This window comes from Notolepis coatsorum (assembly GCF_963971535.1).
Source record: "Notolepis coatsorum genome assembly, chromosome: 15".
NCBI classification, from domain to species: domain Eukaryota; kingdom Metazoa; phylum Chordata; class Actinopteri; order Aulopiformes; family Paralepididae; genus Notolepis; species Notolepis coatsorum.
In genome coordinates this window covers 11,757,004-11,772,849 of record NC_140179.1, presented here as the reverse complement: position 1 = coordinate 11,772,849, position 15,846 = coordinate 11,757,004, and the positions used below count along the sequence as shown (strand labels likewise).

General features: G+C 46.7%; 1 protein-coding gene across 3 annotated transcripts in view; it reads right to left on the bottom strand.

Annotated features, from left to right (window-relative positions):
- Positions 1 to 15,846, bottom strand: part of LOC311241379 (alanine aminotransferase 2-like) — a 77,284-nt gene that overhangs the window by 15,125 nt on the left and 46,313 nt on the right. For all 3 annotated transcript variants that reach the window (XM_084330176.1, XM_084330178.1, XM_084330177.1), the window contains exon 7: positions 663 to 742. In XM_084330176.1, coding sequence (XP_084186302.1) covers positions 663 to 742 — 80 coding nt within the window. The remainder of the gene's footprint in view (positions 1 to 662; positions 743 to 15,846) is intronic.

Sequence of the window (15,846 nt, the reverse complement as noted above, 5' to 3'; positions counted from 1 at the left end):
AGCAAAGTGTTTTGTTTGTCTAAGATTTAAAAGGGTTTAAACTTTACAGCACTGACAAAGTTGAACAAAGTGCTGTACAAGTCCCACAACATAAAAAAAAAATAAAAAATTATTTACAGTTGATTCCATTTTTATTGCTCAATTCCGCGATTCCGTCCGCGATTCCGTGATCGCGGATTTCATATGGCTCTACTCTCTGCCCTCCCAGACCGACGGTAGGGGGTAGAGCACGCAACGACCAGGAAGGGGATTGGGAATTGGTATAACGACTAACATTGGGATGGGAGAAAAGCGGAAAAAGGAGGGGGGAAAAGATAATATAATTTTTTTATAGTTCCCTAAACATCAGTGGTCAGTGTTTCTGCCCGTTACCTCATCTGACATGACGAAGAGAAAGTGACCTCATCTGACATGACGAAGAGGAAGTGACCTCATCTGACATGACGAAGAGAAAGTGACCTCATCTGACATGACGAAGAGAAAGTGACCTCATCTGACATGACGAAGAGGAAGTGACCTCATCTGACATGACGAAGAGGAAGTGACCTCATCTGACATGACGAAGAGGAAGTGACCTCATCTGACATGACGAAGAGGAAGTGACCTCATCTGACATGACGAAGAGGAAGTGACCTCATCTGACATGACGAAGAGGAAGTTACCTCATCTGACATGACGAAGAGGTTCTCCTCGTAGGCAAAGTGGAGCACCTCCTCTATGCACTTCTTACTCTGCACCTGGCCTGGAGGAGGAAGAGGAGAGGAGGGGAGGAGAGGAGGAGAGGGAGGAGGAGGAAGAGAGGGAGGAGGAGGAAGAGACGGAGGAGGAAGAGGAGGAGGAGGAGAGGGAGGAAGAGAGGGAGGAGGAGGAAGAGAGGGAGGAGGAAGAGGAGGAGGAGAGGGAGGAGGAGGAGGAGGAAGAGAGGGAGGAGGAAGAGGAGAGGGAGGAGGAGGACAAGAGGGAGGAGGAGGAAGAGGAGGAGAGGGAGGAGGAGGAGGCAGAAAAAGAGATGGGAGGGAGAAGAAAGTCATCATGGCTGTTTTCAATTCATTAAATAAAACTGCAAGGGTTGACTGACTGTCATACAAATAATCAACCATCTATTCTACATACTGTAACTTTTCAGTGCACGTTTTTATTTACATTGTGACAACAGCCTATTTGTGAGCTCCCGCACAGACGTGATGGAATTCAAGTTCAAGTTTTTATTGATCACATAGGCAGGCTACACATGGCGTAGGCTACATAGCAGTGAGATTCATTGTTCTTGTATGCGCTCGTATTATTGTTATAGGCTAGGGCTGTCGCAGTATGACATTTTCTCACCGCGGTTGTGTGTGTGGCTAATCACCACGGGATGCGGTGGTACCGCACTTCTATATATAATAAAAAAATAAAAATAAAATGTATTGTTATAATTTTTTTATATACCTATATATTTTTTTTTATTATTAAGACATGCGAGTTTACCCACGATCGTGATTAGAAAAAAATTCTAAGGTCGTAGGAGTCCCGAAACTATTTTAAACATGTTTGATAATCTATCCATTTGTCCCTCAACCTTCTGAAATGTGATAAAAGTAGATTAGGGTGTTGCCTGCTCTTTTAAGTCAAGTCAAGTCAATTTTATTTATATAGCACATTTCTTAGCAGCGGCAGCTGGCACCAAAGTGCTTCACATGCAGGTTAATAAAAGACAAAAATATAACGATGCAAGATATAAAATTAAAAAACGCAGTAAAACAATGAATGTAATAAAAACAGGTAGGACACAGTAAAGCAAAGAAGATAAAGGGGCCGGGGGTCTAGTGGTGATTAAGTGGGGGAGAAGGCCAGGGAGAACAAGTAGGTTTTTAAAAGTGATTTAAAAACCTGCAAGGTCTGGGCGGCCCGTATATTGAGGGGGAGGCTGTTCCACAATCTAGGCGCTGCGGCGGAGACGGCTCTATCTCCCCTAGCCTTGAGCCTAGTTCTAGGCACCACCAGTAGCAGCTGGTCAGCTGATCTAAGGGATCTGTGGCGGTGCAGGAGCTCAGATAGATAGGGAGGAGCCGTGCCATTGAGTGATTTAAAAACATTTAGGGCTAATGTTACAAAGGGTCAGATTAAACCGAATATATATATTTATTGCCTGAGATCCCATGTATAATATCTGTATATCGTTTGATATCCCCTGTATATTCCTTGTACAATATGCACTGAATATCCCTTTAGTCTAGCAGGACAGACCATGGTATTCGTTCCCCTATTGGAGGCGATCCCCTGGCGCCAGGTACCGAGTAAAGCCTTACCCCCTCGAGCTGACTTGAAAGCTACCGCCAGGACTTGCCCAAACATGCCCGCTTTCGCCCACGGCTACGAGACCGAGAGGCGACAGAAATGAGATAGGCACTATTTGTCCACCGTGGATATAAATATGGCGCAAGAATACAGAACCCCCCTTGCAGTTCCTTTTCAGTTCGCCTTCAGTTCAGTCTGGTTCAGTTACCGAGTAAAGCCTTACCCACTACGCAACGTGCGGTACAGCAGGGCTCGTATCGCCCCAATATAGTCTCGTGTTATCCTAAATACGTCTGTTTGTCGTATCGTTCGCTATTCATTAGTAAACCTTCATTACGAGTCAAAGACCACGTGGAGTGAGTAATTGTGCGTCGACATAGAGCACTTATTGCCCGTGCTAATAGTATAGTAACGTCAAGTTCAGCCGTGCATTACCGCACCGGAGGATTTACACCGGAGCAGCAGCACCACGGAGGATCTACACCCCGCCAGCGGTGCCACTCTCCGGGCAAGGATTATTATTCTTCATTGCTTTGACCAAGCTGCTGGAACAGAGAACCGCCTACCCCACTGCTACTGTGGGATCCACGTGCCCGTGGGGACAACATTCAAGCCAGTCTCTGTCGAACCAGAGGCTCCACGGCTTCTACCTTCACCTGCAAGGCGCGCACCCTGGGATCAGGCTGCCTCTCCCCGCTGACCACACAGGGGTGAAATCACCTCCTTGAACCATTGACTTGCCTAGAGCTTTGCCTCCCTCTGCTGGCTTACAACCGGTAGTACCCCCTATCCCAGAATAACCATAGAGATAATCCTTAATATGCACTATTGATTTACCTGCACATTCTATTTGCCTTATAAGCGCAATCTAAGCAAAGTATATGATGTAACCTAATATCCCTTTTATGTAATAAATATTCTAACCGAGTATTCTGTGTGGAAAACCGTGTTATTGTTGGAGTGTTCTAATCTAATAATACTTATGTACAGTATTGGCCAGAAGTACATAGACGGTAGTGATTAATGATATCAGTACTTGATTAATACAGTCAGGGAATTGTACCCCTCAGTTACAATTGGTCCTTCGATAGCCGAGATAATAATTAGCGTAATATTAATATAATATTAATATTGGCATGGCCGATGACGAACACTCCACAAACGGTTCTCCTAAGCTAGATCGCCCGCAGCGAAGACGACAGCCACCTCCCTACCTAGAGGCATACTCTGTCAGTCCAATACCTAGCTTTAAAGGGAAGTTAAACGCGGAAAAAGTAGAAAGTAAAATTATGTCTGACCCTAACAACCAGGTTACCCCGACCACAGAGGCCCTAGTGGGTGCTAATGTAACTGACCAAGCTCACGGTGGGGACCAGGAGGGAACTGACACGACTTTACACCCAGACAATACCGAAGAAATAGCCCCCGATCAGCCCCGGGAGGAAGACAACCCTAAAGAGACGCGCACCCAGGAGACGGATCTCCTCGGTACGCAACAGGAGAATGGATCTCCAACCAGTACTGCCGGGAGCCGATCGCCCCGAACGGCGTCTTCCCCCAGCGAGGCGGACAAGATGCTGGCGCAGGCACTCATCGCCACCCTGGCAGCCTCCACCGAACGCGATCGACTTCAAGCGCAACAGACGTGCGAGCGCGAACATTACGCAGGTGAGCGAGAGCGCTTCCAGGCGCAACAAAGGAGCGAGGACGACCGAATAAGACTGGAGACCAGACGCCTCCAGACAGAAGAGAACATCGAGAGAAGCCGCGCCGACGCCGCCCATGCCAGCTCCAATGCCCAGCGCGACGTCGAGAGAAGCCGCGCCGACGCCGCAAATGCACAGCTCCACGCTGCCCATGCCAGCGCCAATGCCCAGCGCGACGTCGCCAACGCACAGCGCGACGCTGCCCAGGCCAGCGCCAATGCGCAGCGCGACATCGCCAACGCCCAGCGCGAAGCCGCGCGCGACGCAGCCCATGCCCGGCGCGAGGCAGAGCGCGACCGGCTGCAGGCGGAGCTGATGGACAAACTAGTTGCCATGGCGACACCCCCTCACTCCGCACGGAGCTCCCAGAGGTCGTCAAGACACGGGTCTAGGACACATTCCCCTACCCGACGAAGCGACCCGGGACCCCGCCAACAGGAGGAGCCTGCCCACGTCTCTGAACCCCCTCCCCAGCCGGTCCATACGAGACCTAGCAACCGGGGTACAGAACCGGACCACGCCGAGAGACTGAACAGACGACTCCAGGTCCTAGCAGAGGGAGATGAGGAGGAAGAGGAGGAGTGTCAAGCCGACCAGCAGCAACGTGCTCTGGCCCAGGAGGCCCAGTACAGCCCCGACCCGCAGCAACGTACTCAGGACCAGGAGGTCCAGTACAGCCCAGAAGTCAGCCCCGAGGCCCTGCGCTACAAACCCCCGACTCAACTCACGGGTGAGTTTGACGCACCGTCAGCCCCGAGGAACAGCACCTGGGTACCCGACCTTCGGTACCCACCAAGTACCAGCCCAAGACGACACGCAAGAGGAGACTCGCCTAGGAGGCCTCTCCCCCAACGCTCACCGATGTGCCAGTCATCCATGACATCATACATTGGCACACCGACGATTCCAAACTTCATCCATGAGAATCGAGCACAGTACACGGAGCTCCGGATGTGCTTAGAGACAATGCTGGTGGATGTCGCTGATGAACGCCACAAGTATGCAATATTACTCCAGCACCTGAAAGTGCCCCGAGCGCACAACATAGCGCTAGCCTATGCCACCTCTACGACCCCATACACAGCGGCCCTTGCAGCGCTGGACCAGAGATATGGACGTATATGGGATTACGTAATAGAAGAGATAAGGCATATTGACCGCTTACCCCCAGCCACAGACAATCGCTCACTAGACGACCTGTCAATCAAAGTGCAGTCCCTGGTGGGGATGCTGGGAGCGCAACGGGAGAAGGGCAGGCATGAGCTATACGCCAACTCTAACGTTGAGAGGATTTTGGAGAAGCTGCCACCCGCAAGACAGGAGCGCTTTCGGCGGCAGAGGGACTACCGCGACCCCGACGGCCCCGAGCCATCCCTCCTTGATCTGGCCGACTTCCTGGCGAGAGAGGTCAGCAGCTTACGACTGGACACCTTCGGGCGGAGCACGCCAAGCTCCAGAGAGGGACCCAGGAGAATAAATGATGGAAGAAGATCGGTGACTGTCATGCACCAATCAGAGTCAGTACCGCAGCACTCCAACCACAACACCCCCTCGACGAAAGAGGACCAGTGGAAGATCGAGTGCCAGTACTGTGAGGGAGAACATCGGCTCCATCAGTGCGAGGACTTCAAGAAGCTGACCACGGATGATGTGAGCCAGTGGGTCAAGGACCACCGCCGCTGCTTCCGCTGCGCGCGCAGCCACCTAGCAGCTGAGTGCCACCTGAAGAAAAAGTGCAGCAGGTGCGGTGGCACCCACCTGGAGGTCCTGCACGACATCAACAAGCGTCACCCAGGACAACAGAGTGGGCCCGTCGCGGTCATGTACCACGCCGAGGCGGTGGCACCAGAACCAAAGTTCCACCAGACCGCTCCCTTCTGTCCCGACTGCTACGGCAGACACTGGCGGACAAGGTGCGACTCGTACCACATAGAGTCTACGTCACCACCCACAGGAGTGCTCCACATTGACCAGCACAGCGAGACCCCCCGAGTGCTCCTCAAAGTGGTCAGAGTGCTCCTGAGCCACGGGAACAAAGTCATGGACACTTACGCCGTCCTTGATGACGGGTCAGAGAAGACCCTTCTGCTCGCGTCCGCTGCGGCCCAGCTGGGACTGCGGGGGAGCGAGAACCAAATGACGATTCGGACAATAAGAAGAGATTTAAAGACGATAAAGGGCGAGAATGTCTCCTTCACTATCGCAGCAAGCGGGCAGCCAGAGCGACGGTATAGGATTACAAATGCTTTCACCAGCCAAGAAATAGGACTATCGCAGTACACCTACCCCATCCCACAGCTGATGGATAAATATGTGCACCTGAGTCAACTACCTATCCCGCTCATAGACGGCGTCACCCCGACCCTGTTGATAGGCTCCGACCATGCAGAACTCATAGTCCCGATTGACCGGGTCCATACAGGCCCCCGAGGCTGTCCTGCAGCAGTCGAGACCCGCCTAGGATGGACATTGCAAGGCCCCCTCGCTAAATCTCTCAACCGAACAGCAGCCACTAGCTGCCTCCACTCCAGAGCGACAGAAGAAGACACCGGCCTCTCCCCCATACAGCAGAGGCTATTGACATTAAGCGAGAGGCCCGTGAGAGAACCGTGGGTACCAGAGGGAGTTCGGAACTCCACCCCCCTCAGCTGCGCTTCAGACGTAGCTGACCTCGAACCCAGCACCCCAAGCGACTCCTTGACGGGGCGGCCGGGACCGGCCCCTCCTCACACGGGGTACAGAGCGAACAAGAGAAACAGACGGAGGAGGAGAAAGCACAGCCAAGCACAGATCAAAGCAGTCTCAGGCCCGCTTCCTCCTAAGCCCCCCTCCATCCCGTCCAGTCGTCATGACCACAGACCAGTCACCACCCCGAGCTGCGTGGCCGGCCGGCCGCGTAAGCAAAGTGACCACTGGTGCCGACGGAAAGGTCAGAGTGGCAGAAGTGCTCGGCCAAGGGCGGATCTACAACCGACCCGTGGCGAGGCTGATCGAGTCGCCAAGGCTCCCCGACTTGCCTAATGACGACCATGACCCCCTGACTTTGTGAACTGCCCGACCCCTCACAGACATTGAGTAGTGGACAGTGCGGTTAATCTGCCCCTGCTTAGCTAATTAGGTGGGACTAATTAGGGGGCGGCTGTTACAAAGGGTCAGATTCAATTCAGATTCTTACCCCCTCGAGCTGACTTGAAAGCTACCGCCAGGACTTGCCCAAACATGCCCGCTTTCGCCCACGGCTACGAGACCGAGAGGCGACAGAAATGAGATAGGCACTATTTGTCCACCGTGGATATAAATATGGCGCAAGAATACAGAACCCCCCTTGCAGTTCCTTTTCAGTTCGCCTTCAGTTCAGTCTGGTTCAGTTACCGAGTAAAGCCTTACCCACTACGCAACGTGCGGTACAGCAGGGCTCGTATCGCCCCAATATAGTCTCGTGTTATCCTAAATACGTCTGTTTGTCGTATCGTTCGCTATTCATTAGTAAACCTTCATTACGAGTCAAAGACCACGTGGAGTGAGTAATTGTGCGTCGACATAGAGCACTTATTGCCCGTGCTAATAGTATAGTAACGTCAAGTTCAGCCGTGCATTACCGCACCGGAGGATTTACACCGGAGCAGCAGCACCACGGAGGATCTACACCCCGCCAACGGTGCCACTCTCCGGGCAAGGATTATTATTCTTCATTGCTTTGACCAAGCTGCTGGAACAGAGAACCGCCTACCCCACTGCTACTGTGGGATCCACGTGCCCATGGGGACAACATTCAAGCCAGTCTCTGTCGAACCAGAGGCTCCACGGCTTCTACCTTCACCTGCAAGGCGCGCACCCTGGGATCAGGCTGCCTCTCCCCGCTGACCACACAGGGGTGAAATCACCTCCTTGAACCATTGACTTGCCTAGAGCTTTGCCTCCCTCTGCTGGCTTACAACCGGTAGTACCCCCTATCCCAGAATAACCATAGAGATAATCCTTAATATGCACTATTGATTTACCTGCACATTCTATTTGCCTTATAAGCGCAATCTAAGCAAAGTATATGATGTAACCTAATATCCCTTTTATGTAATAAATATTCTAACCGAGTATTCTGTGTGGAAAACCGTGTTATTGTTGGAGTGTTCTAATCTAATAATACTTATGTACAGTATTGGCCAGAAGTACATAGACGGTAGTGATTAATGATATCAGTACTTGATTAATACAGTCAGGGAATTGTACCCCTCAGTTACAGCTAATTTAAAATCTATCCTAAAGCGAACAGGCAGCCAGTGGAGCGAGGCCAGAACTGGGCTGATGTGCTCATGTTTTTTTGTTTTGGTGAGGAGGCGCGCGGCTGCGTTCTGCACCAGTTGTAGGCGGCGAAGCAGGGATTTGTCGATGCCGGTGTAGAGGGCATTGCAATAGTCGAGGCAAGTGGTGACAAAGGCATGTATCACCGTCTCTAGGTTGTTTTGAGAGAGGTATGCCTTTGTCTTCGCCAGGAGTCTGAGGTGGTAAATACTGTTTTTGACTACGGCGCTGACCTGTTTATCAAATTTTAAATTGCTGTCGAAGATAACCCCAAGGTTCCTGACAGAGGTGGAGAGGTTTGGACCCAGGGGACCAAGTGTGTCGATGAGGGGGGCCAGGGGGGCACTATTAAAAACAATGACCTCTGTTTTCCCTTCATTCAGTGTTAGGGAGTTTTCAGACATCCAGCACTTGATCTCTGCCAGGCAATCAAGTAGCGGTTGTATTGATGTTTTCCCTTGGGTGGGTTTTAGGGGGAGGTAGACCTGCACGTCATCGGCGAAGCAATGGAAAGAGATGTTGTGTTTTGCCAAGATCTGGCCTAGGAGGAGTATAAGAGGAAGAGGGTGGGACCCAGTATCGAGCCTTGGGGCACCCCACAGGTGAGGGGGGCCACAGAGGAGGTGAAGTCACCAAGGATAACTAAGGCCTACGTGATGCTCGAGGCTAAGAGGATGTTGTGATCTACCGTGTCAAAGGCGGCTGTGAGGTCAAGGAGTAGTAGTAGGGATGGGTTGCCTGCATCAGCAGCTGAAATCAAGTCATTTAAGACACGGAGGAGGGCCGTTTCAGTGCTGTGTCGTGGTTTAAAGCCAGATTGGAATTTATCATGTATGTTGTTGTGTTCAAGGAATGATTGTAGCTGTGTGTAGACTATGCGCTCCAGGATTTTTGATAAAAATGGCAATTGTGAGATGGGTCTAAAATTTGCAAAGACAGAGGGATCGAGGTTGGGCTTCTTTATCCGGGGCTGGACCACAGCATGCTTGAAGGCAGCCGGGACACATCCAGTGCTGAGGCAGGCGTTTAGTAGTGGTAATAATACGAGGAGGACAGGGTCAGGTACTTCCTTTAGGATGCGCGAGGGGAGTGCGTCAGAGGGGCAATTTGTTGGTTGCAGGTGTTTAATGGCATCGGAAAGGGAGAAATCATTTAAGAGTGATGCGTTGTGGGATATATGCCCTTCTCCAACTTAAAACTAACGTTATTTGAGCGAACATTTAACGTTATTATAACACTATTTTAACGTTAGTGAATTTGAATGCACATACATAGCTAGTTAAATATCACAACTTGTGTCATTGTTAATCATTGGGGGAAACTAGCCAATAGCTAGCCTATAGCTAACGTTATAGATAGCTAGCCTATAGCTGCTAACGTTATAGATAGCGAACGAAGCTAACGTTATCCAGTTGACATTACTGATCATAATAGCTATAATAACGTTAACGAAGTCAGAGTAGGGATTAGGGAAACGTTGATGTAGTCAAGAGTGTAGCGGGAACGGTAGAGGATTGTGTGGATTCACTCGGTGCATCACAGTCACGAAAGGGGCTATCCCGAGTGTAGCGGGGACGGTAGAGTAGGGTTGCCAACTAGGGATGGGTACCGAATTCTGTACTTTTAAGGTACCGAACCGAAACACGTCGGTACTACCGAGTATCGATTCAAGTGAGATACCGATTTTTTTTAATTTTTTTTAATTTATTATTATTATTATTATTATTATTATTATTATTATTATTATTATTATTATTATTATTATTATAATTTTACCTTTTTTCTTTTCATGTCAACGTTCACACGCACAATATATGCTTACCTAGGATTTGACTTGATTCAACAACAAAGCAGTCGGAGCAATGGCAAGCCGAAAACGGTCGAAATTGTAGTTACCGTATTTGAAGTTTGGATATTTTTTTTACGACTGAGGTAGGTAAATAAAAATGTTTGAGACTAAAGTACCGAAAAAAGGTACCGTTGGGTACCGGTATCGATTCACAGGTACCGGTACCGTATCGGTTCAAATGTGAAAGGTACCCATCCCTAGTTGCCACCCGTCCCTTAAAATACGGAATCGTCCCGTAATTGGAAACTAAAAGACGCGTTCCGTATTGAACTGATACGGGACGCCCTTTGTTCCGTATTTTAAGGTTGCCAGTTTAGTGAGAGAAATGAGCCAGCCGACCTACAAAAACAAGCAAAAGTGTCCAAAAGTTGCGGAAAATAAACAGATATGGCAACTCGGGTATGGTGGGCGTGCGCTCAGCAGCTCACCGACCAATGAGAATTAGCGCTTTCACGTTGCTAGGAAGAGTTCTGTGCCGTTGTGCCAATCAGAGAGTCTGTGCGCTGCGTGATTTATTTTCGAAGTCGCTTTGAAATGATTGTCTACAGCAGACACTACTCCACGCGTCCTAAAAAGACAAAACGCCTCCAGAAGTACAGACCTGAGTGGGACGAGGCAAACCTCTGGCGTGATAGTCAGTGGAGATGTTTACAACGCAAACTGCAAAGTATGTAGGTAGGCGTGTGTTTTCTGTGGCGCATTGTGGACTGACTGACATCAGACAGCATGCCTCAGGAGAACAACATTCCCGAAATATCAGAACGCAAAGGACACCAGCACAGGTTTCACAGTTCTTCATGACTGAAACATCTCCTGAGATTGATTCGGTATGGGATATTACATCTTATTTATCTGGTTGTGTTTTTAACTAGATGTCAGTATTTCTATTTACCTGCCCTGGCAGCCCGGAGCCTACTCTTCTTTGCACTTTCTTTTTTATTAATCTTTTAATTTGGGTCACACAAGTGTTTCATTGTAATATAAATTGTCCTCCATCAGTAAAAGTGTTCCCAGGCTTTGTTTTTACAGCACTTTATATGCATACAGTATTATGCTCAAGTTGAGGCTATAGTATAGTTCAGCCAATTTATTTAAACAATGTTAAATGCAAATAAAGCACTTTAAACTTTAAGTATGACTAAATGCTTTCTTGACTATATATAGTAACAGTTCCAAAATGCATAGATTTTGTATGTATTTTAGGGGTTTGGGGGGCTAGCTCTTTTTAATATAAATGTCATAGATTGTTTTATTTAGATTTCATATATTTCTATGCATTTCAGGAGTTTGGGGGGCTGGCTCCCCAAAATAATTAAATAACATAACCCTAACCCTAACCCTAAAACCGAAATAAAGTAAAAAAAAATTAAATAGTGACAAAATCCGGCCATTTCGCTACGCGCACGCTCGATGATAGGTGTCCCTTATTTCTACTGGTCAAAGGTGACAACCATACGGTAGAGAGAGGCAGCACTTAATTTGCATGTAACGTTAGTCAATAACATTAAGAATAGAGCGCGGCAAATGGAAATTAATGCCCAGTCCTTGAGAGAACGGTTGTCTGGTCTACTGTCACCACCTTACAGAGGGAATTACCCCGAAGTCCGGCTAGTTATAACAAGCAAGTTTCATGACCGGCACTTCGGCCCAGGAGTAGGAGAACGCTCCCCTGTACTCTACTGCGTTCAGATTAATACAGGAAAAGGTAGTAACATTGGTGGCTCGAGTCCGGGATATGAAAATAAATCCTGATTTCATCTGTGAGTTGTAAACTGTATGGAAACGTGAAATTAGCTCATGCTACTGGAAAACGGACGCACGAGGCAATCTCGTCATTAAATGAACTGAGTTAAAAATGATGACGGCCCATTTAAAAAAATAAATGTTTACCACGGTTGTCACGGTTGTCTGTTCTCCATCCGCGGGTGCCTTGACACACCGCGGGATTGAGGTGATGCGGTTACCGAGACAGCCCTATTATAGGCTATTGTCAAGAAAGTCCTTTGCCGAATGTCTTCCCCCCCGCTCTGTCTCCCGTTCTTCCTCTCTCTCTCTCTCTCTCTCTCTCTCTCTCTCTCTCTCTCTGTCTCCCGCTCTGTCTCCCGTTCTTCCTCTCTCTCTCTCTGTCTCTCTCTCTCTGTCTCCCGTTCTTCCTCTCTCTCTCTCTGTCTCTCTCTCTCTGTCTCCCGTTCTTCCTCTCTCTCTCTCTGTCTCTCTCTCTCTGTCTCCCGTTCTTCCTCTCTCTCTCTCTCTACCGGACAAACAAATAAAAATCTACCAAAAACATAAAAAAAAAAATAATCATCATCTTGTACACGCGCATTTTATCAAGATATCTTCACACATGTTATTAACTATGGAGATATCTTCACACACACGTTATTAACTATGGTGATATCTTCACACACACGTTATTAACTATGGAGATATCTTCACACACGTTATTAACTATGGAGATATCTTCACACACGTTATTAACTATGGTGATATCTTCACACACACGTTATTAACTATGGTGATATCTTCACACACGTTATTAACTATGGAGATATCTTCACACACACGTTATTAACTATGGTGATATCTTCACACACACGTTATTAACTATGGAGATATCTTCACACACGTTATTAACTATGGAGATATCTTCACACACACGTTATTAACTTTGGTGATATCTTCACACACGTTATTAACTATGGAGATATCTTCACACACACGTTATTAACTATGGTGATATCTTCACACACACGTTATTAACTATGGTGATATCTTCACACACACGTTATTAACTATGGAGATATCTTCACACACACGTTATTAACTATGGTGATATCTTCACACACGTTATTAACTATGGAGATATCTTCACACACGTTATTAACTATGGTGATATCTTCACACACACGTTATTAACTATGGAGATATCTTCACACACGTTATTAACTATGGTGATATCTTCACACACACGTTATTAACTATGGAGATATCTTCACACACGTTATTAACTATGGTGATATCTTCACACACGTTATTAACTATGGTGATATCTTCACACACGTTATTAACTATGGTGATATCTTCACACACACGTTATTAACTATGGTGATATCTTCACACACGTTATTAACTATGGTGATATCTTCACACACACGTTATTAACTATGGAGATATCTTCACACACGTTATTAACTATGGAGATATCTTCACACACGTTATTAACTATGGAGATATCTTCACACACGTTATTAACTATGGTGATATCTTCACACACGTTATTAACTATGGAGATATCTTCACACACGTTATTAACTATGGTGATATCTTCACACACGTTATTAAGTATGGAGATATCTTCACACACGTTATTAACTATGGTGATATCTTCACACACGTTATTAACTATGGTGATATCTTCACACACGTTATTAACTATGGAGATATCTTCACACACGTTATTAACTATGGAGATATCTTCACACACGTTATTAACTATGGAGATATCTTCACACACGTTATTAACTATGGAGATATCTTCACACACGTTATTAAGTATGGAGATATCTTCACACACACGTTATTAACTATGGTGATATCTTCACACACGTTATTAACTATGGAGATATCTTCACACACGTTATTAAGTATGGAGATATCTTCACACACACGTTATTAACTATGGTGATATCTTCACACACACGTTATTAACTATGGTGATATCTTCACACACGTTATTAACTATGGAGATATCTTCACACACACGTTATTAACTATGGTGATATCTTCACACACGTTATTAACTATGGAGATATCTTCACACACGTTATTAACTATGGTGATATCTTCACACACACGTTATTAACTATGGTGATATCTTCACACACGTTATTAACTATGGTGATATCTTCACACACACGTTATTAACTATGGTGATATCTTCACACACGTTATTAACTATGGTGATATCTTCACACACACGTTATTAACTATGGAGATATCTTCACACACGTTATTAACTATGGTGATATCTTCACACACACGTTATTAACTATGGTGATTTTATCAAGATATCTTCACACACGTTATTAACTGGTGATTGTGGCTGCCATTCGGAATGTCTCGTTTCAAGAGGGAGGGTTGTCATCACAGCTGCAGAAAAGGCACAATATTTAACATGTTCTCAGTGTTGAAACAACCCCCCGTTCTGTGAAAACAATGCAAAACACAGGAAGAGGTACATTTTCACAACAGGTCCCAGGTGAGAGTGAGAGAGTGAGAGAGTGTCAGCAGCCCACCCACCGGTGGGGTTCCCGGGGTTGATGATGCAGATGGCGCGCGGCTGGCAGTGCGTCCTGGCCGCCCGGTACGCCCTGTGCAGCTCCCCCACATCCAGCGCCCAGCAGTTGGCCTCGTCCAGGTAGTAGTTCACCTGTAACCAAGGGGTCAGACGGATATCCACTTACACTTCAATCAGTTCCAATTATAAACCACAAAACTACAATCGACCCATCTCGAGCTCCACCCGAGGGAGGCCAACGGTTGCGATTGGAGGTTGGATAAAGGAGGGCGCGGTTTGAGGTAGGTCAATTTAAATCAATTCCAATTGTAAACCGAGGCTACAATTCACTTACTTATAGGGATGTCCGATATCATCGGCCTACGGATATTATCGGCCGATATTGGCATAAAAATGTGATATCGGAAAATATCGGTATCGGTCTAAAAAATATATATATTATTTTTTTTACATTTATTTACCCAGGCAAGCAAGTAAGAACAAATGATTATTTTATTTATTGTCAAAGTATGCATAATGTTGTGTTTTTACACGACAAGAGATATGTTAATTACCTGAAATTATTACGTTTTTGGGGGGGGGGGGGGGGGGGGGAACCCTGCATATATCGGTATCGGTTGATATTGGTTGATATCGGTATCGGAAATTAAGAGTTGGACAATATCGGTTTATCGGTATCGGTAAAAAAGCCAATATTGTGCATCCCTACTTACTTAGCATTCATTCTCCAGTGTAAAGTGACCTTGGGTCTTTTGAAAGGCGCTATATAAAATGAAGTTATTATTATTATTATTATTATTATTATTATTATTATTATTATTATTATTATTCTCCAGTTGTATTTAATAAACTGCTATGAGAAACCTCTATACCCGATATGCCATCACAGCTCTTATACCCGATCAACAACAGAAATCAATGAAAATAGTTCTATCTTTTAGTATGTCAGTTGTCGTTAACCCTTTCACTGCCACACGACAGAAGGTTAACCCTTTACTATCACACAACCGACGGTGATGCTCCATCATTAGCATCATTAGCTCAGCATCCAATGGAGCATCGCCGTCGGTTGTGTGATAGTAAAAGGCTAACCTTCTGTATTTGTCACAGTGAAAGGGTTAACCGGCTGTCGTGTGGCAGTGAAAGGGTTAAGATCTTCTGAATTGAAGTGAAAGCGCGTCCTGACCTGCAGGGGGCCTCAGAGAGTAGAGGGAGTAGCTCCCCCCCTGACTCTTTTCTTTTAAGCCACAGATCCTGTTGTTTTTGTTGTTTGTTTGTTTTTGTTAATTTCAACCACTTCATCCAATTAGACAGCACCTTGCTTCCTTTTTTTATCTTATTTGTTTTTTTCCTGTTACTAGTGAAGGATTTGGGGTGCTTTTTCAATGTATGTGATGTATAGATTGGGGGGAGAG